This window comes from Pygocentrus nattereri, chromosome 8, assembly GCF_015220715.1.
Source record: "Pygocentrus nattereri isolate fPygNat1 chromosome 8, fPygNat1.pri, whole genome shotgun sequence".
Classification (NCBI taxonomy): Eukaryota; Metazoa; Chordata; class Actinopteri; order Characiformes; family Serrasalmidae; genus Pygocentrus; species Pygocentrus nattereri.
In genome coordinates, this window is record NC_051218.1 from 977501 (window position 1) to 1001421 (window position 23921).

The following is a 23921-nucleotide window of genomic DNA, read 5'->3' on the forward strand; positions in this document are numbered from 1 at the left end:
GTCACAGCGTCGGCAGTGCAAATATAACCAGATTATATTTAATTTGCTAGCCAACATGATCAGTGACCCTAAACATGCGTTCTGAGGTTTTATATGTACTGTACAGTCACCGGCCACTTTATTAGGTACAGGTTCAGTTGCTTGTAAACACAAACAGCTCATCAGCCAATCACACGGCCGCAGCTCACTGCATTTAGGCATGTAGAGGTGGTCAAGACGACTTGCTGAAGTGCAGGCCGAGCATCAGAACGGGGAAGAAAGGGGATTTAAGGGGCTTTGAACGTGGCGTGGTTGTTGGTGCCAGACGGGCTGGTCTGAGTATTTCAGAAACTGCTGATCTGCTGGGATTTTCACGCTCAACCATCTCTAGGGTTCACAGAGAACGGTCCGAAAAAGAGGAAATATCCAGTGAGCGGTCAGTTGTGTGGACGAAAATGCCTTGTTGATGTGAGAGGTCAGAGGAGAACGGGCAGACTGGTTCCAGATGATAGAAAGGCAACAGGAACTCAAATAACCAACCAGAATCTCTGAGGAACGTTTCCAACACCTTGTTGAAAGTCTGACATGAAGAATTAAAGCAGTTCTGAAGGCAAAAGGGGGTCCAGCCTTTTACTGACCTAATAAAGTGGCCGGTGAGTGTATATCTGTGTATCTCTTTGACCTGCATGCATTTTAAAAACACGTTTTGGTCTCAAAGTTTTGGCAAAACAATAAAACACTGTCCTCAGGCATCAGCCAGCATATTTTCATGTAATAGCCTGCTGTGAGGTATTTTAGGGTTAATAAAAATCACTTCGAACATCTGGTAACTATTAACACCACTGTGAAAAACAGTGACTGATTTAATTAACCAGAAAAAATCTGGAATTCTCCTTCAAAGGTAAAACTACTAATCAAGCTCTTGTCTTTTATTGAGATCTCAGTCTAAATAAACTGGACTTCTTCATTAACCATGCAGACTTGTACTGTGACAATTACCAAAATCTGTGTGATTAGCAACGCTCAGTAATAACCGACTGGACTCCGAGTACAAGATGTAATCCCGTGTGTTTCATGCAAATGGTGTGTAAACCTGTGACTTATGTGGGCTGACCCAACAGACTCCAATTTATCCATGCGGATAAATAAAGGATCATTTGCTTATTGCGGAAAAAACTCCTCACACTCTGAAACGGAACAAGTGCTGACTGTATAGTTTTTCATGAGACAAATATGAGAAGAAATAGTGACTAAAAGACAGTTCAGCATGACACGGACAGAAGTACACTTCTTAAAATAACCGCAGTTACAGCAATTTTACAACAAACGCTGCGCATTAACGTCACATCCAACCAAAGATTGGCCACTGGAACTCAAGGAGTTACTGGAACCTGCAGAGGGTCCAGATGACTCAAAGCTGATGCAATGCTGGACTCATAGAGCACTTAACTCACCATGCCTTGTGAACAAGAAGCACAAAAAGTGCCCTGCAAAACAGGGCTACTAAGTACCAAAGGTTAAGGGCTGGAGAAGAATGAGGTCAAACTGACCAGCTGAAGTGGCCATAGGGAAGCGGAGAGGCTTGTGAGATGCTTTGCATTCCTTAGGATCGGTTTTAAAAGCTTGCCAAAGGGTGAAAGTTGTGGGTCGAGACCATGCAGGTGGAGGCCAGACAACAAAGAGCCATTGAATACGTCGGGAGTCAAAGATCATCACATCAAAACAGCAGAGAACTGCTCTGAGATGTGTCTGTTCAGCAATATGTAAGGGATCTACTATGGAGCCCTGGGGAACTCCCACCTCCCACTGTTCACAGTGAAAACTAAGGCTGATGGATGGAACTCAGGCTGACCCAGAATGACCTGGAGTGACCTTAAAGTATCTCAGGGCACTTACAGATGCAAAAAACGTCCCATGGAGATGGAGTCTGCATAACCTTGTTGTGATGATCTCAGAACCTCTGTAAATGCTGTGTAAGACTCTCAGAATTTCATTCGTCCAGCTGTTTTATTTACGTACCAGACACGACTTTGATCGCTCTTACTACACAAAACTCCCTTTCCAAAAAAATGTGAATGCTTAAAAAAAAATTTCCTAAAGCTCATCAATGGCTAAAGTGCTGCTTGTTCTACTTCATAATGATTACTGATCCTTTGGTACCTCCTTTAACTGATTCATCAAAAATATTCATGTCATTTTTAAACTTAAATGCTCCCAGTAGTCTTTTTTTTTTTTTTTTTTATGCCCTCAAACTCAAACGGCAACTTTTATTTGACCCCGTCACTGACACAGAAGTCGCTATTTGATTCGATACAGTGACACCTTGAAATATTATTTCATATAGTAAAATATATTATGTTGAATCTGACGTTAATTTTTGCGTAACATTTTCAAGCACCCAACATTACCTTATCGTGTCCCAATCAAATGTTTACCCCTAAGCTGACACTTGGGAAGTTAATGTTAGTCAACAACTCAAAACTATACGGGGCGTTACTACAGCCTGATTTAACATGTGCTACAACTAACAGCTTATAGATCTATAGAGCCCTATAGATCATCATCAAACGCACAATAATACTAACAGTAGTGCTAGAATAAAGAAAACACTTTGCGGAAGACCTCCTCCCCCAGGAATGGCTTTTCCTGACCCTGCTCGCTTGCTTGTTTGATGTACGTTAAGACAAATGAAAGTCTGGATTTTCATGCAGACTCATTTCCAGTAACTGCTTGTTTTAAGAGACTCAACCACAATTCCATGGAGCATAGCGGCAGAAGGGTGATGTCACTTGCTGAGAGAGCCCAGCATGGCCACACACACACACACACACACACACACACACACACACACACACACACACACTTAAATGTGGCTGCTGCACATAATGTCTTGATCTTTACAAGCCTCCGCAAAGCTTCAGTAAAGGGAACAGCTGCTGATCCTGTAAGAACCAATAAGATCTTCAGATGGACATTTCCTTTCGTCAAGAGCTGACAGGACAGCCACTGCAACCCTGCCTGGGTGGAACCGTACTTGTTCAAGACGTACGTCAACTAGATCCCAAACCTCTACACAGGACAGGATCCCAGCCCAGATCATTCCACAGGGACAGATGCATAAACAAATGACTGACATGCACTCCTTTAACTTGAAACAGTCAAAATATTTAATTTTTAATGAAGACTTGCTTCAATAAACACTTAGTTCCTTCTACCAGGTCAGCTAGAATCCTGATGATACATTTAAATCTAAAAACTCAAATTTAACCTCCATATTTACTGTCCATGCTGATGCTTCATTCCATGTTAAAGGGACCAAGTAAGTCCAAATCCTAGGGACACTGGTGGGTCTTCCTGCTAGCCCTGATTCAAGGCTGAAAGGTCTCAGGGTCTATTAGCATAATAAATGTACTAAGACAATTATACTGAGATTTTCAGCAGTAGTTCCAAGTCTCAGGAGTAGGAGGTACAAATTATGTTGCAGTCAGTATCTTTACTGTGGAATGAAGTAAAAAAATACCTGCTGTGACTTGATATGAACAAGTTAATGTTAAAAACACACAGAAAATGATCATTTCTGATCCTATTCCACCGCCTCATGTACAAGACATCCCATCATTTCAAGCTATAACTCAAACCCAAGGTGACAAAATTCTCGGTCTCATTCATTTCCACAGAAATTAAATGATAAAATATAAAATAATAAAATGTATATATTCACTGACCTACAATGACACTAAGGGTTTCAGTACATTTTTGTTAGTTGTTGTTATTCCTGATGAATCACTTTGCTGAAAAATTCGAGGAAAATACTCATATTTTTAAACTTTTGCTGACAAAAATCTCGATCTCCACAATCACACCCACATCTGAGTGGACCAAATTTGGCTGATGGACATGCGAGAGGTAAGAGCTGGAAATTCCACCAGGCCACGTCTCTGTTATCACGTGATCTTTTCCCGAAACGCTCACCAGCGCCAACATCCAGTTAAACGCACAGTGCAACTCAAGCCAGGCTTAAAATTCAACACTTTCTGCTGACTTTCTGATTTGGCTAACACAGTTCACAGCAGACAAAAGCGCATCACGATGCCTAACAGCATCTACCTGTTGATTTATCAGGCAACCAGTCACAGAGACTAAAAGCTAGAAATGCCATATGGCTTAAAGTAAGAGTCAGTCTCCAAAGCCAGATGGTGGTCCAGACAATCCCTTCGCTGGGAGTCCAGCAGCTTAGGCTGATGATCTACAGTCCCACTGCAGGTGTTTCCCTCAAAGCAGGACCGAAGGGGTGCGGTTAGATCTCCTCCAGCCAGATAAAGCCTTTCATGAGCGCTCCACACACATACAAATGCACACAAACATGCCTGCTACCATCTGATTAGAGCTAACCAGCTGTCCTTTGTGAGGGACAGAGCCTGTAACATGATGACACTCCTCCGTTCACAGGCCGCATTCACAGGGCCAGATGGTGTCGGAAAATCCTCAGCGTTCCAGCTAAATCTTTATAGCAGAGCTTTGGGCTGGAGGTCAGGGAACCAGCCCTGTGACCGGAAGGTTGCCGGTTCAAACCCCTCGGCTGACGATCCATGACTGAGGTGCCCTTGAGCAAGACGCCTAACCCCCAATTGCTCCCTGGGCGCCGTGGATAGGGCTGCCCACCGCTCCGGTCAAGTGTGCTCGCTGCCCCCTAGTGTGTGTGTTCACTAGTGTGCATGTGGGTGTTTCACTGCACGAATGGGTTAAATGCAGAGCTCTAATTTCACAGTGACAAATGGTTCTAAATTCTAATTCTTTGATGTGACTAAAGAACCTGAACACATTCGAGACACATCATCAGACAAACTTTCGCTAGGAGTCTTGATTGCATGGAGGCCAGTGAACTAGTGCACTGCCAAAAAAGCAGGGAAATGCACAGAAATCGGTCTTCATCTGTGCTGCATCTGCCTTCTTGGCCACATTCCTAACAATATTTTGACTGATGTTAGAAACCATGAAAATATCTTTCTCTGATAAATCACATGCTGGCACATCATTCACTGAAAAGAAAATGTAGAAGACACCGAGTCCTCATCAGCATCAAACCAGACACTGGTCAGCTCTGCTAGCTCATTAAGCTCATCTGAAGAGGCAGCCTCTTTCACCCCTCCAACACAGAAAGTCACCGCTGTGCCTCGGCTGTTTTGGGGTAATAAACCATTACTCTGCGTGCGGCTACATAAGCCTACAGCCCTACGTGATCTTTGGCCAAAGTCCTTTTTTTTCGTTTTGTTTTGCGTATCCTTCTCTGTGGTTTACCGGATCCATTCATGATCTCTTATGAACGAAATATGAAAATGGCACATCCCTACTGAAAAATTGTGAATATGTGTGCCATTCCTAATGCTAGCTAACTAATGAAGGGTCAGCGAATGCCATTTCAAGATTAGACTACAAATAAACTCCAACACAATTCACTGATAAATCTCTGGGTTTTTTCTAATTCAGTTACCTTACGGTCATCTCTGAATAACAAATGACACTCTTTGGAAGTTAAACCCAGATATTTTAAGTAACGCGCATCCCTGCAGCGAAATATGTATTTGTTAATGGTTAATGCGATACTGGCTTTTGCAATGCTGCTATCTAGAGCTCCAACTAAACCCATCTTATGAATACCCTGACCAAGCTTCCCTAGTTTCTGTTAGTGTTTTGACAAATCTCTCAAAACACCAACAGCTCTGTGATGGAAGAGCTGAGCACCACAACTGAAAGGTCTCCGGTTCAGATGTCACGGCCGTCTAGGTACACCTGGCACTTAACCCTCCACTGCCCCAGGCAGCTCAGCTCTGCTGGCAATGCTGTGCTGCTCCCAGACTTGCCACAGTTAGGCGTCAAAATGACAAATTTCCCTTATCAGGCCAATAAACTACATAACGTTTAACAACAGCTACGTTTACATGCAGCCTGATAATCCCTTAATAATCCGACTAATGGCTCGATCTGAATAGAATACGTCCATGTAAACACCTCAATCGGAACAGTCTAATCTGATTGAGGCCAATCGGAATACAGTTTCTATCCGATTGAACGAGGTGTGTAAACCTCTAAATAATCCGTTAAATAGAAGAATAATATCCGTGTAAACGCCTGTATCCGATTACATTCCCTATCGGAAAGTTTCAGTCCGTTCTGCATGAGCGTCGCGTCACAGTGAGAGTTTATACCGTTCGACACGGCGGAGCAGAAACTGGTCTGCAGAGGAGACGAAGTTCATGCTCTGATCTTTAAAAGACGGCGGTGGGACGGACGTCCAGCTTGTGCGTCTCAGAGCACGACGTCTTCCTCTCGGCCTTCTTTAATAAGGACGTGTGAAGGACGTTTTCCTGAGTCTGACGTCATTTTAAAGCAGTTAAAAACACAAACGCGTCAAACCGGAAACTCATCTCACGCCGACTGGACCTCACGTGAGGCTCGTTGTCATGGTAACGTTTACTCCAAGCGCTATTCCACGCATGCGGGTCATTTTGCATCGGACTACTTGTAGCGAGCATGTAAACGAAGGCTTATCAGACTGTTGAATAGAGTGAGAATAAACACCTCAGTCTGAATCTCTGCATGTAAACACACACTGTTTTTGACAGATCACAGAGCGTAGTGCAATACTTAGAAACAAATCTGTAATATGATCATCTGTCTTCATGAACACTTTGTAGCCTCTGATGGTTCTGAAGTTCATCACTGCTATAAGATCACTATTTGATGCTCAGTGTTGGCCTCTGAAGTGCACACTGCATGTTTTCAGCTCAAGATAAAAAGCCCCTCTACGGAGAGGTGTTTATGTTGTCGGATGTCAATATATCAGCTGTCAGAAGTTGTGGAATATTGATATGTGGCTTTGTTGCCTTAGGTACACACACTGAATCTGTACGTAAGGCAAGACCCGTCACGATGCCAGAAGTTTACACCGCTAGTGTACGGTCACACACGAGATTTCCTTCCACCGGAGCTGCTGTACTGGAGGGGCATTGCTGTTCCCCATTGCCAGCACGAAATCTACAGACCAAGACTGAATGGCTAGTTTGGAGTGATTTTCTTTAATAAGAGCAATTAAGCATGCTTCCTGTGCAAGAGTGTGAGTGTGTGTGTGTGTGTGTGTGTGTGTGTGTGTGTGTGTGTGTGTGCGCGTGCGTGTAACATGGCATGCTGACTGGAAACATCACACCAGCCTGCTGGAAATCACACGTGGAAAATCCAAGCAGCCCTGAATGACCGATCTCTCTCTCTCTCTCTCTCTCTCTCTCTATTAAGTGTGACGATGTTAGGAGTGTGTAGACTTTTTCCTTAACTAGTTTTCACGGAAGGTCAGCGCGGTACATAAAAAAATATGTTTACTATCACATGTAGGCTTTTCAGACGTCCACTGGGGTAGAAAATAATAAAATAATAATAATAATAATAATAATAATAATAATAATAATAATAATAATAAAATGGACATTTGCCCCGATTGACTGGCATGGCTTTTTAGACACAAATGGGCACAACAGCAGAAAAATGTACTTATCTATAACTTATCTATATGTTCATTTCTATTGATCTACTGGCAACACGTTCTTTAAAGGCTAATAGCTGAATTATGCATCTATAAATCAATACCTCATTAATGAACACTGTTATAAAGTATGACTCCAAGGTATTAGCACTTTCGAGGCAGATGCCGGTTTAAGAACGCGATATAGTTATGACAGTACTTGCCTTTATATGTATTTAGTATGAAAAGTACTGTGAAGTACTGTATCATTAAGATAAACAATTTGAGGAGAGCCGTGTTCCTACCAACCTGAAGTAGTTCTCACAAAGCCTCAGAGTTCTTGCATTATTTTGTACCTTATATGAGTAAAAGCAACATGAACTGGTATATGGCACACTTAACTAGACCGCTCACTTGGGAAGAAAAGCTCAGGAAAGTGTTATAAACCACTTTAAGGCCTCAATACCACGTCATTTACTTCAGAAAACATCTTATGCCTTCTTACAATCATTCATAAGTGTTCAAGTACGGCTTTATAAACGTTAACTGGCGCTATGTCTATGTTACTAAGTCTTATGAAGATGGCCTTCAAAAAAAAGTGTGATCAATCTTTAAAAAGTGGCTCTTAATCTTGGACCTGGAGAACCGCTCCGCATGCTGCAGCCTTCACATGCCCCAACATGTCCAGTTCACCTCAGGAAGGTATTGTTCATTTTCATTGGTTCACTGGTTGCATTAGGTGTGTTGGGGGGAAAACGCAGGGCAGAGATGATCCAGGAGCAGAAATCAGAACCACTGATCTATAACATTAAGACCTGTGGAAGACTACTGTCAATGAGATATACTATAACCTTTGTCCTGAGATTACACGGAGATAAGATGAAAAAGAAATGGGAAAAATAGTTAAGATACATTAATAATTGATTGCATTTAAATACAAGAATACTATACCAGCCTAAACCTCTTTTATGTGTGTGTATACGGATGTATCTATCCTTGTTTATTACTATATGTATCTAAATTGAACCATATTTGTAAAATATTTCTCATTTCTCATAATGATGATTCATTTCGTATGAAGACTGTGATCATTTGGACGCAGGCAGCTTGTTTTTGTTTTCTTATTTTGCTTTCGTTCATTCATTTGTGTTAATAACATAATAACACAATTTTCTTTTAGTGTTTCTTTTTGTAACATCCTGTAATGTCAAGTTTTGGAAAATCAATAAAAATGTAAGTTAAAAAAAAAACAAACAAAAAAAAAACATTAAGACTGCATTATTTGGCGAAATATCTGCCCTGCTTGTGTCTTAAGGGGCGAATTATCTACACATGGGCGTTGTTGCCTTGTGTGATGTCCACACCACGTTCCTTTATTTTGCTCTTAACTGCGAAATCCTTTCACTCAGACGATTCAACTGCACACAACTAAGCAGATGACTGTTCATGAGACAGTGCTGTACCTTTACTGATTGAGCCCAGTTACTGGTGTACCGCCTACATCTTTCATTATGACAAACCTTCCTGTAACAGAGTGGACACATAAACAGTGCAGGGAAACTCTGGCTGCTGTTTTAATGAAAATGCATTACTGATTAATGTGAGCAGTGAAGAATATTCACCGCGATTAGTGCATGGAGCATTAAGGCTACTGTATCACCCCCATGGGAGAGGAAAAACAGTGTGAAAAGTCCTCTGTTCAAAAATACGAGACCTAATTAATAGCTGGCTGCTGGAATACAATGACACGTAATACAGGAATCAGGCCTGTTTATAAGAAGATATTAGTTTCCATTTCAATCATCAAGCCGTAGGCAGCTCTCCATTTCTACCTATTTGTGGGGGAGAAGCTGTCTCTCTTCAGATCAGCCTAACCTCCTGTTATTACTACACTGCTGCTGATCACAGATAAAGGCTTTTCAGCTGACCTGGAAAAGTAAACGTTAGGCAGATAGCTCGAGTATGTGCAGGCGCCTGAATAAAGAAGTCTTGCAGCCCTGCTTTTATTAGAAGGGGTAAAAATGCTTTTGCTGCCCCTCTCTCTCTCCACTTTTTGTCATATTTTGAAAAAGTACTTGCTGTGTATGTAACTGAACGTGTGTTTGACAAAAATCCACGCAGTTTTAACAAAACTTGAGAACGAGAGCCGTGAGGAATTGTGAAGGCACTGCATGTCTCCGAGGTCCAAAATGCACAAGAGTAGGTGACGCTTCAGCACAGATGAAGCTCGAATAAAACGTGGGTGAAAAGGAAGACTATATATATTCTTTAATCCTGGCAAACAGTTATAACCAGCAGAGACTCTTCTGGCAGTAAACCACTTCACTAACTTCAGTGTCGGTGAAAAACAGCTGATACAATACCATCTTTTCTTTTCCGCATCCGATACTGGTGTGAAATCCTTAAATGCTGACCGACACGGATCTTTGTAAAAAGCTTTTAAGCTTTGAAATGGGCCGACTGTAATCAAAGCATTTCACACAAACGATTAGAAGTAGCCCACCTTGCTCACCCTGCATTCATTCTTTCTGTCCCTCCAGTATTTGATACAGTTTGATCTGCTGATATGAACCTTAAGGCCAAGTCAGAGGTCACTAATAGGCCGAGTCCGGACCCAGACGCTATCCTATGTGGACCTGGACCTATAACCAATAAACTATGGAGAATTCTTACGGTCCTGTTTCAATCAGTGTAATATTTCTAGGCATTATGGTGCCGGTTTAGCGGCCCGGGAAACTCGCAGACCAATCGCATGCGCTGTAAATATCACGTGACGCTACTCAGCCAATCGTATCCCATGCATTACGATGACTCGAATGAGTGACACACACACGGGAGGGATGAGGTGAGACAGGCTGCTGGAGAAGATGGTGACCCAGATTATTTCACATGGAGCTAAAAACAGAAAACTGACCGTAAATGTTGAAATCTGACCGAACTGGACTTTATTTGATCCGATGTTCAGGAAACGTTGTTGAAATCTGACCGAACTGGACTTTATTTGATCCCATGTTCAGGAAACGTTGTTGAAATCTGACCGAACTGGACTTTATTTGATCCGATGCTCAGGAAACGTTGTTGAAATCTGACCGAACTGGACTTTATTTGATCCGATGCTCAGGAAACGTTGTTGAAATCTGACCGAACTGGACTTTATTTGATCCGATGCTCAGGAAACGTTGTTGAAATCTGACCGAACTGGACTTTATTTGATCTGATGTTCAGTAAATGGTGTTGAAATCTGACCGAACTGGACTTTATTTGATCTGATGTTCAGCTGTCGACTGTATAAGATGCTGATATTCCTACTCGGCTACTTCAGTAAACAGTACACGGCACTGAGTCATGATGCCATCAGACATCAGTCAGATGACCTGGACCTTCGCTTGAGGATATTTTATTTAACTGGACTTTACTGAATTGTAATTAAATAACCTGGTCTAAGCCGTCATACAATTAGCAACTGGCACTAATGAATTGCTTAAGTGAGTGGACAACGCAGCAATGACTTGATCTCAGCACAACAGAAACTGCCCACTCAACTAAACCCTTTCTCTCCTACGTCAAATCAGGCAAGTACGCTGTCTACTGACGCCTGCACCCACCCAGCTTGTTTTGCTCCGATGCACCAGTTGTGCTGGTTCTGATCTTCAAACTGACATTTAGCTCCATGCAGTTACCAGCGTTAGTACTCAGGTATTCACTGATTCGAAGTCACATGAACTAATGAGACGAACGGGCATAGCTCCAGCTTTTTGTCCTTATCATACTGTGAAGCATATAGAAAAGTCTTGCTTTGCGATTGTTAAATGCACTTTTGTTAAAAGCTTAAATGCACAGATTGTTAAAAGACGCCGCACCTGCCCTTCACAGTGTATCCATATTTTTAGAGGAGGCCTTCCAGGTTGAACAAGATCCCTTGTGGGTTTAAAATGCATCTAATTTCTGAAATACTGCTTAAAAAAAAAATTAACCTACCACCTGACCCCATTTTCTGCAACACAAAAGAGGCCGAGTGCTTTTTTCTGAACATATATAAGAACATACACAGCATATATGGGTTTTGTTGGGTTGGCCCTGAGGCCTATTATGAAAGATGAAGACTTCTACAAGTTAAAAAAAACCACGCTCCTTCTCCGGGGCACAATACAGTGCTCATCAAAAAAGCAATTCCACATGCATTTTCACAAGCACTTTCACCAGTTCTTTCATACAGAGCGAGTCTACCACTTTAATTCAGCCATTCGAAGAGGAAAAAACGAGGAGAAAAGCTCCCACGTCTCTCGGAGGAAGGGAAAATACATTTAAAAAATCTGAACCATCTTATTTTACGCCGTTTTATACTTTTATAAGGCGATAAATCAAAACAGACTGTCCTTTTTTCGTCTTTCTCAGGGAATATTCAATAATGCATAATAGATATGATGATAAACCTGTAATTATAAAACTGCATAATTATCAAATGCGCTTTATGCACACTACCTACAACCCCTGGGGCAATAAATTAGAACGGTTTACTCCCTGCAGTAACGCTCCCTATTAGTAAGGCTGGAAAACCGCAGCATCGCATTACAATGGATATGATTACTGCATGTCTGTTTCACCAAGATGAGAACACCAAGCAGACTGTGAGCGTATCTTGGGTTATTTGATGTCCATGTAAACGCCACGTTGGCAACTATGCTGCTCAACTGGAAGATGACCCTGGAGTGACTCCAATTCCCACAATCCTCTATTCCCGTAATTTCCCCCGGTAACCTGGAAACTTAGAAACAAATACTGCATTAACGCTGCCGTCTTCTCTCCACGGTCACAGCTTGTACTCATAATTCATCAACAGAGCTGAGTGTACGACCAAACACCTCACCAGTGCTTTCTCCTCTAGCACTGCAATGGTTAATGTAGGCCTAATGCAGGTGTGGTGCAAACACTTCAGAGCAAACACTTCAAAACATGACCACCTCTGCTGGACACTAACAGAGGAATCAGAGTCAATAACAGCTCAGTTGTATCCTCTCACACGGTGCCCACTGTCAAGACATTCAGACTAAACCCTCACAATAAGGCTGTCGGGCTCGGTTCTTATTCATATTGTTGTGTCATATCAAAACACTAACTTGTAATATTTAATGGAGGTTATTGTTTTTGGGGGACGTACAATGATACGAGAATCATGTCAGTATTCAGTAATAATGTTGGTAGATGTCATTAATATTTGACCATTATGTGAAACCGGTCTTTGGTGATGTATGTACATATATCAGAATCAGAACCGAGCTTTACTGGCCGGGTCTGCTGCACATACAAGGAGTTTGGTTTTGGTTACAGGAGCTCACAGAGCACAGAATCAGACATTCAGATGCAGGGAATAAGATAAAATAAATAGAAAATATAACAAAATAAAATAAAACCTGCATTCCTACCTCACTCAGACACACACACACACACACACACACACACACACCTGTAAACCTTACATTGTGCAAAGCAGGAGTCTAAAGTTAAAGTGCTGAGTGCAGCTGCAGGTAAAGAGTGTAGTGGCAGAGAAAGGGATCAATGAGGTGACAGTCAGATAGGTGGGGTAATATGGCAGGTAAGTGGGGTAACAGTCAAATAGGTGGGGTAATATGGCAGGTAAGTGGGGTAACAGTCAAATAGGTGGGGTAATATGGCAGGTAAGTGGGGTAACAGTCAGATAGGTGGGGTGATATGGCAGGTAAGTGGGGTAACAGTAAAATAGGTGCGGTGATATGGCAGGTAAGTGGGGTAACAGTCAGATAGGAGGGGTGATATGGCAGGTAAGTGGGGTAACAGATAGGTGCGGTGATATGGCAGGTAAGTGGGGTAACAGTAAAATAGGTGGGGTGATATGGCAGGTACGTGGGGTAACAGTCAGATAGGTGGGGTGATATGGCAGGTAAGTGGGGTAACAGTCAGATAGGAGGGGTGATATGGCAGGTAAGTGGGGTAACAGTCAGATAGGAGGGGTGATATGGCAGGTAAGTGGGGTAACAGTCAGATAGGAGGGGTGATATGGCAGGTAAGTGGGGTAGCTAGATATATATATATATATATATATATATATATATATATATATATATATATATATATATATATATATATATATATATATATATATATATATATATATATATATATACACATACATACATACATACATACACATACACACACACACACACAACTTGCTGAACTGCAGACCGAGCATCAGAACGGGGAGTATTTCAGAAACTGCTGATCTGCTGGGATTTTCACACTCAACCATCTCTAGGGTTCACAGAGAACGGTCCGAAAAAGAGGAAATATCCAGTGAGCGGTCAGTTGTGTGGACGAAAATGCCTTGTTGATGTGAGAGGTCAGAGGAGAACGGGCAGACTGGTTCCAGATGATAGAAAGGCGACAGGAACTCAAATAACCAACCAGAATCTCTGAGGAACGTTTCCAACACCTTGTTGAAAGTCTGACACGAAGAATTAAAGCAGTTCTGAAGGCAAAAGGGGGTCCAGCCCAAAGTGGCCGGTGCATGCATTTCCTGGCTACTGTGCTAAAATGACTGCATTTTATTCATTTTACTGCATTAGTAGCGCTACAGAAAGAATTCTCTGTGATGTAAACAGCAGACGTGTACGTGGAAACCAGCATCAGTCCACAACTCATGTGCTGTGCATCTCTATGTATCTTTGAGTGCGGCTCCAAATGATCAACCGCAAGGTTTTACTACATCACGAGCAAAACTCTCTATTATGAGAGCCATTTCAAACACGCCAGTACGCCAGTACCACCCATAGGTCTGATAAAATTATACACAGAGTGGCTCTGATCCTACGGGCAGTGAAATAGACGTAATCCATAGGAGCCCAGGCCAGACTCCAGCACAGCTGAAACTCCTCTGAGGGCGGTTCATTTCTGGAGTGGAAGCACCAAGATTAAATCACTCCTTCATCAGCCTCGGTAGGAGACTGTCAAATCTAATTAAGGCATGCTCTCTCTCCGCCCGGGTTAATCACTCTCAAAAAACAGTACAACAGTAGCTTCCGATAGGAGAGCTGACAAAAGAAATGCGCTAATTATCTCAGAAGACGAGGGGGGTGGGGGGGGGGGTGGGGGGGGGGGTGGGGGGGGGGGGGGGGGGGGGATCTGGTGACATTTGTTCCACACAGACAAAAGGCCTTTGCAGGTTATGGTTGCGGTGCAGCTTGAAAGCGGGAAAAGGAACAGCAGGCACACCGCAGCCTGAAGGGAAAAATGAAATTTAAAAAGAAAAAATCTTTTCTTTGGCACTTGCTGTACGGCTTTGTGTGAAGGGTGTGTGGTCAGTTGAGGTCACCCGCTCGCCCGGCTGCTGGACGGAACGTCCACTCCGCAGCTGTTGCCGTGGTTTCCAGCCTCCTCAGCACTAAACTCCGGAGTTGGCACGAAACCACCAGGCTGATGCCACTCGGGCACAGAGGAGTGCCCCTCAGGTACACGGAGAGATAAGCTCGGCCCCTCAGGTAAACAGCTAGATAAGCCCCAGTATGAGGGGGGGATGACGCATTGTTTTGAAGTGAGAGCCAGTTGCTATAGAGATGGCTGCTAATTATCTGCATAGAGCAGGAAGTAGAGTGCGAGTGAGGGCACTCAGGACCCACGTTCAAATCTGCTGTGGCGGAATACAAACACAGCCCCTGGCCTTCTACCAAGACAATGGGCTAAAGAGAACTCCGATATCCTCCGGTTAAGATGAAAGGCTGAGCTTTCAAAGAAAATTCATCCCTTTAATTCAACGAGGCAAATTCACGATCGGATCAATACCTTTTTTTTTCAGTAAGCGTGTAGCTTGAAAGTAGCAAGGTAACTAATTAGCTTTGAAAACGAAAGCCGGAGTACGGGAACAACACAAGGGGCTGCTTAACGGAGAATTCCACAGATTTTTTAAATTTCTGCATAATTCAATCACTGAGATGCAAACGACATCATTCAGAGCGGCTTCGTTATAGAGAAACTCACCTACTCGGATTTCTTTGACAGAAACCCAGCAAATAAATGTATTTACTATCCAGAAATGAGTCTGTAGTGCCAACGTTAAAATACTTGTATTTTGTAATAATAATAATAAATTATTAATAATAAAAATACTTGTAAAATATACTTGTAAAATGTTTTCTTTGGGTTCTATTTTACCTTACATCACCCTACATGCGGCGCTCCATCATGAACAGATTTTCAAAAATGTGAGTTGGGCCAAAACCTTATCGTATAAAATTATGTCTCAGGCATTATTATCATTTTACACTCACCGGCCACTTTATTAGGTTCAGTTCAGTTGCTTGTTAACACAAATAGCTAATCAGCCAATCACACGGCCGCAGCTCTGCGCATTTAGGCATGTAGGGAGTGGGAAGTGGGGGGAATAGTAGTATTCCCTCTTTCCATGACATCACCCTGTGCGAGTTGAGGAGGGGGGCAGAACGCAGCTGGTATCAGACGAAACACCATCTGCTCCTCCTCTCTAATGGTTCACGCTGGCTTTACAACAGAACTCATCAGATCTGCCTCTCGCCACACAGCAGCCTGACAGAGCCACTGCCACTGGGGGCCACGAGCACAAAAACTCAGAGATCAGTTTTACCTTTCATGCTGTTACCATGCATCTAAAGAAGGTAGCGGTGTGGACAGAGGGCAGAACTCTGACTGGACCCAGAGATGGGTGATGCATGCGGTCCAGGGAGGTTCCCTTAAGGCTTGCAAACCACTTCGGGCTCTCTCTCACTACTTGAAGTGATTAAGCTTCTTGAGAAAACAGTCGACTTTCCCCAGAATCTCATAAGCGACTTGCATCAGACCTGTTCCATTAAACAACTCCGGACTAGACGCAACCCACAACCTGCTAACGTCAGCTAGAACATAAACCATGCACTCCATTCATTCATCTGTTTTCTCTTAATCCTTCAAAAGGTCTACTTCTCGTTATCTGACTCACCGTACATCTTCCCTTCGTCAGACAGGATGATTTTCCGGCGGCCGCAGGGCGGGTAGATGGCCAGAGCTTCCTGGAAGCTCTGCTCGATGTCAGGGCTCCACACGCCCTCGGCATCATTGTCCAGGGGCTTATCTGCTGAGTCGCTCATTCGCTCGATATCCTCACCGCCACTCTCGCTGCCGCTCCAGCTGCCCGGATCCATGGCAACGGCCGGGACCTCCAAGCCCAGGACTGGAGAAGACTGGAGACAAGAACCTGCAAGAGGCATCCAAGGACAAGCCAAAGTTAGAGGAACTGATGGTGGGTTGTTTATGGGAAAGGCACTGAGGGACCATGGACTCTTTCAGGACGGCTGCAATTCAATTAAAATCGTGTAAACTCCTTTTTTCAGTTTTTTATTCATGTATTTATTTTTTTTACATACCAGCTGCCCTTTATATTGTGTACATTAGGAAAGGGCGATGTGGAAAAAACAGAGAAGAGATTAACTCCATAAGCATTCTATAAACACTCTATAAACACTCAAACTTCCAGCAGCTGCCCAGGCAACAGACGCCAAATCAGAACGCAAGCAGCGCCACAGCAAACGGGAAGGACGTCTAACTTAAAAAAAAGATGAAAAGTAAGTGAATGCGACACCAGTGTCCAGCCACAAGGGGAAGTGGGAGGATGTAGACAGTCCCAGACACGGAGAGCTCAAATGTTTTTTTGTCTTTGTTTTGTTTTTTGTCCCTGAAGCTTCGGCCTATGAGAACTGAGAACTGAGCTGCTTCTCATTCGGATTTAAGAACATGCCCTTCAATTGTGCTTTCTGCTTGACACGCTAGGCCAAAGGAGATCATGTCGGGGCCGTAATAACTATTTAATAAAAAGATATAAATCTATACTTTCGCAATGAATCAGCAATAAATCCCAGTAATAATAACTTCTATTTTAAATACCTGCGTCCATATCAGAATACCAGTGAACACACAAGCATTTATGTGGTTTTACTGATCAAGAACTATTTTTTCTTAGTATTTGAAATGAAACACTCATCTGCTACATTCAAATAAGCATCTACAAAGAACATACATCAAAAGCTTTTAATGTTACAAACCATCTAAGCTACATGTCCTGTGACGCTGTAAGAAAAGGTTCTGGGTCCTTGTAGCTGTAAAAGTGTTTTGTACTGACTTTGTTAAAGGAGATACAGAAGGCTGCTTACATCCCAGCTGAGCTCAGCCTATAAGTTCACGCCCTTTTAAAATGGGGATCTCCCCTCGTCAGATCAAGTGAGAGCAACACACTAAAACAAAAATGAAATGCGCTGTGGATCCGCGTGGCCGGAAGACGGAAAACGTGAGATGGCGAATTTTATTCACACCAGAGGAAGTCTGCGCAGCCTGTGCCGTCCCAAAGGACCTATGACTGGAAGGAAAACAACCGATTAAACTGGGAGAAAAAAGGGAAAATAATAAGAGCAAAAAACAAAAAGGAAAAATGAAGGCTTAAAAAATAATAACCCAACTAGCCGGACTGCGCGCAAATCTTCATGATCGACTTCACATTTGACAATTCTCACCTTCTTACTAAAAATCAAGTCGTGTCATCATGCTGGAAGCCAACGAGGGTGGGTGGTCTTTGCCCATGAAAGAAAATGAAAAAACAGGAGCTAAAAGCTTTTTCAGGGGCGGCGGTCAATCCGAAGCAGCTGGCATCTCACTGGAGAACAGTTAACAAGCTGTCAATGTTGTCAATCACGCCTTTTAAAACCATGACGGGAGAGAAAACGTCCTTTTTTACTTAATCACAACATGAACGGGAGGTGGGGGGGGTGTGTTTATCCAGAGGGCTGGTTTTGGACATAGACTGTGCATTCAACTCTGTGCCACGTCCGTTTTAGAGTCTTTTAAAGAAAGCACACGTTAATTCATACGTTGAACGTACAGATCAAATCAAATGATCAAACATGAAACGGGTAGTTCCATGAATCTGACGGCTAATTGGCTCGGGTATCCTCTCAGGAAAGGATTACTTTTAATCCTTTACACCATCACTAATTCCGGCAAACACCCTACAGTTACTTTCCTGGAATGTGGGAACTTCAACATTAAATTTAGTTTGGACTTGAGCACAAAGTTAAAGGACGACTGGGCGAAAATGGACATGAACTCTCTCAAAAGACGTGTGTAATCTTTGCTAGTTGTTTCCATTAAGGCAACTGGACGCAAGTACTGGAAAAGCAAAGATGAGTAAAGTGCTGTTTACCTACAACTACTGGAGTGCAAAATTAAATTCTACAATACAGACATAAAAATACAGCAGCTGAGATCATTATTAGAATTTTTAACCCTTTAAAATCTGTATCAGACACAAAATTCGCACAGCAGTTGAGACCGAATACTGACGGACTTGTTACACTTTTCTTGAATTTGCTTGAGGTGTTTGCACCTCTGCATTTAACCCATCCATGAAGTGAAACACCCACATACATGCACACTACTGAACACACACACTAGGGGGCAGTGAGCACACTTGCCCGGAGCGGTGGGCAGCCCTATCCACGGTGCCCGGGGAGCAACTGGGGGTTAGGCGTCTTGCTCAAGGGCACTTCAGTCACGGAACGTCAGCCAATGGGATCGAACCGGCGACCTTCCGGTCACAGGGCTGGTTCCCTGACCTCCAGCCCACGACTGGTCTTCTAAGAGAGTAATTAATCTGCATTAATTAAGCTTTGGCCCAGCACGTCTACCAAAATAAAGCAAAATGTTGGTATTTCTTTTTGCTCCTATATCAAAAACACGCTGTGCTGTGGTGCAAAGAGCACAACACATTATGAAATGTGTGTATCGCTACACCCTCAGCACACACAACCGGATGTTGGGGTAGTATAAAGGAAAGTTAAACTACAAATGGTGTGATGGGATCCAACTACTAGCTTGCAGCTTTCCAAGGAAATGCCCAGTGGAAACAGTGAAGCCTTTGTGGAGCGCGCTCCATGTGTTTCCTGAGGACGACTCACACCGTGTGTGTGTGTGTGTGTGTGTGTGTGTGTGTGTGTGTGTGTGTGTGTGTGTGAGTGTGAGTGAGAGAGAGAGATTGAGACATGGCATCTGTGTGTGTGTGTGTGTGTGTGTGTGTGTAAATGTGTTTGGAAGGGTCTCAGCAAGCCTCCATAAGTATGACGGAATTATCCGTCTTTGGTGCGCTGACTGTTGACAGCGGAGAAAGAAGTTTCTGGCTCGGTGAGCAAGCTGCAAGAAATGAGCGCACTCCAAAACGCTGATCACCCTCCTGACTAAGAGATGAACTCAGACGATAATCACTTCCAGCACACTGCTGTGGCTTGTGTCCAGGACTGCTATGTGCTGCGTTAAGTTTCCCAACTGTTACAGAACACTGCCCAGATGTCAAACCAGGAACGCTGCTCTGATGACAGAACTTTCCGTAAGTGCCTCTTTCAAACGGTAACGTGATGCGATGGCTCGTAAGTGCTGGTGCCGCTGTATTAAAACTTCTTGGGTTTTTTAAGCTCTCCGAACAGCTGGTCTTCAGACTGGATGAACATTTGATGAATGGCTGACCAACAGAACTGGCCCAAAGCTACTTGGAGTAACATCTCATGTATTCCCTTCCTCTGTAAAGTTACTGTTCCAGACGTCTTGCATCTTCTATAGCGAAGACACACAAAGCCTGGTTTACGCCGCCTTTGAACAAAAAAGAAACAGGGCAGAAAATATGAATAAAAGAGCGAAAGAAAAAAAGAGACGATCATGAAGATCATCAAGACGGACGGTCGTATTCTGTGCGATTCCAGAAAATTCCATTCTGATTATCTGATTACTGCTATGTCCGGTTCGCATGTGCATCTGATCGATGGTCAGGCAGAAATAACGGACGGTTAACGTTATTTATTAAAACTCATTATTTATTATTTATTAAAGCACGTTATTCAAACCGTTCGCGTGAAGTCAACAACACGGTTACTCTGGACTGTAACTGACCCGACTGCCCTACTGGGTTTACACTGACGGCCCAAAGCAGAGGTACATGAGCCAACAGCCCTTTAAAGAGAGAAACGGGACACTTTGGGCTCGGTTCCTACTACTGGTGGACGAAGTCACGATACATCATTGTAAATAAAACACGCTTTTCTGAGCATTTCACAGCCATCATCAAAACGGCGGGTCCAAACCGCTCTCGGTCATGTTCTCCATAACGTTCATACTCCATAAGCTCCATTCAGAAGCTGGGCGTCGTGTGAGGCTGTAGCTCTTCTCTCCAGTCTAATAGACGGTGACGTCATTTTAAACCCTTATAATAAAAGAAGCTGAACTTTGTTTTTCTACTGAAAGTCGACCCGTTTTTCCCCAAATCTGGGCTCTAAACTATAAACAGACGGCGTCTCTTCAGTGATCTGCTCTGGAAACATCACTTTTAGAGAATAACACAAAGAGCGGCGCAGATTTTTGGCCTTCAGCAGTGAATTGTGAGCATGTAGTGATATGTGGAGATCATAAAACACACGTTCTGTTAATTTGAGGGGAGATTTTACAAAAAACATACAAATAAATAAATTTTTTTTTTTTTTTTAATTTCATGCAGTTACTGAACAATTTGCCTTACGATTTGGTGATGTGAATTCAGACGGACAAACCAAAACACACCCTGGAGTAGTAGAGGTTAAACATGCACCCAAGTAGTGCGGCTATTAAAGGTTCTGAGGAGGCGGTCAAAGGAGTTAAAGTGGAATTTCACTGATGTTTCCAAAGTTCTGCATAATGAAAGTCTCGAGAAGTAAACAACGTTATTAAGAGGGAGGTAACGTTAAAATGCATTATTTAGTCAGAGTTCTTCTGTTGAAATTATTACATGAAATGGTTATGAATGAACACACCGAGACCCCATTTCACAAAGGTTTTGAGAAGATTTTCACCTAAAAACAATTTTTTTAAAAATGACGAGGAACATAAAGGACATTCAAGGCAAACCGTCCACAAAGAAAACCTCTTTTCCCCAAATTTACCACCATTTGGACATCATCAACATCAAAACCCACCGACTCACTGATGATTCTGCATATTAAATAAAAACGCTGCATGTAGCCTGAAGACATCAGGAGTGCTGGCTCCCATCACCACCACTGCAAAGACACCAGAGTCAGTAAATTTCTCCACAATAAAACATTTCACTTCAAACCTTTTTGAATGACTTTGTTTACATCTCAACCACCAAATTCTGCAGCGTTTTTGCAAATGTGGCACTCTTGGTGGATCAAAGTGAATACGATCCACGGATGTGTCCTGCGAAAATGACTTAAAGCAGCATGTTACACTGTTTTCCGTTACCCATCCTTAGTTTCCACACACAGATTATACTTAGACCTGGACTAAAAAGGATTTCCATTAAAGTCTCTCCCTTGAAAGCGTAATTTAGTCCTTGACTGGGCTTAATCTGTGTCTGGAAAACGGGCCTTTCAAGTTTGGGAAAGCCCCACCAATCCCAAAACGGCTGACACCGTGCTCCTTTTTATTCCCACTGACCCATTCTTGACCTTACTGTACCTCGGGAAATGAAACTGAAATTGTCCAGCTGGCAAGGAAAGTGTACTATCAACTACTATCTGTAGCTCTTAATACAATAAACAAGCTTCTGATGGAAATGAATATGGTTGGGAATGATTTGGATTTGGACTGCAGTAAGAAGGGGTGGATTTTAAACTAGCCCGGATTTGCGATGATTAAAGAGGACTCTATGGCGAAGGCTTAATCTAAAAGAGGCAGCTGCAAATACACCTCGCTCCCTGTAATTAACAAAGTTCACACTTCAAAAAGAGAAAAAAAAGCAAAGGAGAGAAGCAAGCAGGACAAACAATGCTAAAAAAAAAAAAATCAAAGAAAAATAAGGAAAAACGAAAATGAACTTAAAACTCTGAGTTTTGTCTAAAACGTTAGAAACCCTGCGCCGAGTGATGTGGTTAACTGAAGTCACGCATACAACACCAAGCAGATGCACTGGAACAAACAGCCGAACGTTTGCTTGCAAACAAATCACATTGCTGCGCTAAACCCGCAGAAATCTGGAGGAGCCATCCAACAGCTTTTGGACGCTGGAGCAAATCTCGCTGTTTCGTTATGTGTACAAACATGTAACAGTCCATAATTCCCGGCTCAAGCGGTCTCCGAGCTCCGCCGGTCTCCTGCATTGGCGAAGAGAGCCGGAGATGTTGTGACTGGCGCAATATGGCAGCGGCGTTGATGCTGGAGAGGGGTGCGCTTCCGCGAGGCCGCAGTGGCAGATGGAAGAGGGAGATTAGTCATGCAGCAATATACTGCGGTCACACTTACTCTTCACTTCAGCCTCCAGGCAGCCTCGGCCAAACTCGGGCCATGGCATGGGTGCAATTCTCCACAAACAGGGAGGCACACATCCACCCTGGGCAGCTGCTTCACTCCCTCCGGTGCTTACTGGCTGCCAGCGGCTGGGGGAGGCCACACAGTGAGCGTGGAGTGTGTGTGTGTGTTCGCATTTCGCCCTTTCCGAGGACCAATTCTGTTCTCATAATGGTAGAAATACTAATCAGGGACGAGGGATGGGCAGTGTGGCAAAAACATAAGATTACAAAGTGCTTTTTTGATGTAATTCATCACATCGCACTAGTGAGGACTGTCCAATGTATTCCCCCCCCCCCCTTCCCCCCCCATTACTGAGGTTTATGGTTAAAAATTAGGTTTAATTGCATTTACGGCATTTGGCTGACTCTCTTATCCAGAGCGACTTACAATTTGATCATTTTACACAGGGAGGCGAAGGTGGTGTTGGGAGTCTTGCCCAAGGACTCTTATTGGTATAGTGTAGGGTACGTGCACGTTCACGGCGTGTTCAGAGCACCACTTCAGAAAAACCCGCAATGTCCCCTTAAAAACTCGTCCCTAATCACAGATACTAGATTAAAGGCCACTGCACCCCATTAGATGGAGGAGCATCCAGAGCCTCCTGAATTAGCCGCACGCTGCGCTTTACAAAGTGGAAGACTAGGAAGTCTCTCGATCTCACTTCATTACGGAGCCATGTAGGAATCGAACAGCCGAGCATCAGCTGCAATTTTCTATTCACGCAATTCCCTGGCAGACGAAAACAAACAGCACAGCTTTCAGACGGACCTCATTCTGCTGCTTCTTTAATCAGGCATGAAAAACTACAGGCTGCTGAGCTACTGATCCCAGGCTACAGGTGTATTTAAACAGAATAAATTAAACTAATTCCCTCTCCCTGCCTTTTTTCCCCGAGTATACGACCGCCCACATGTCCGGCCGGACACTGAAGGACGACTGACTGTCGAGCCCTCCTGCTGCCCGCCTCAGACCAGCTGCCCACGCCCCAGCTACCACCACCTGCCCTGGACTAGCTGCTCACCCTACCCTGATGTTCTCATAGACTCCCAGCTATTCCTACTACTAACAC

The 23921-nt window shown here is 43.4% G+C and overlaps 1 protein-coding gene across 4 annotated transcripts in view; it reads right to left on the minus strand.

Annotated features, from left to right (window-relative positions):
- tead1a (TEA domain family member 1a) overlaps positions 1–23921 on the minus strand; it is a 65912-nt gene that overhangs the window by 23628 nt on the left and 18363 nt on the right. For 3 of the 4 annotated variants that reach the window (XM_037540692.1, XM_037540690.1, XM_037540691.1), the window contains one exon: positions 16476–16730. In XM_037540692.1, coding sequence (XP_037396589.1) covers positions 16476–16677 — 202 coding nt within the window. In that variant the 5' untranslated portion in view covers positions 16678–16730. Of the gene's footprint in view, positions 1–16475; positions 16731–22804; positions 22826–23921 lie in introns of those variants that run through there. The other variant, XM_037540693.1, reaches the window with a different exon arrangement.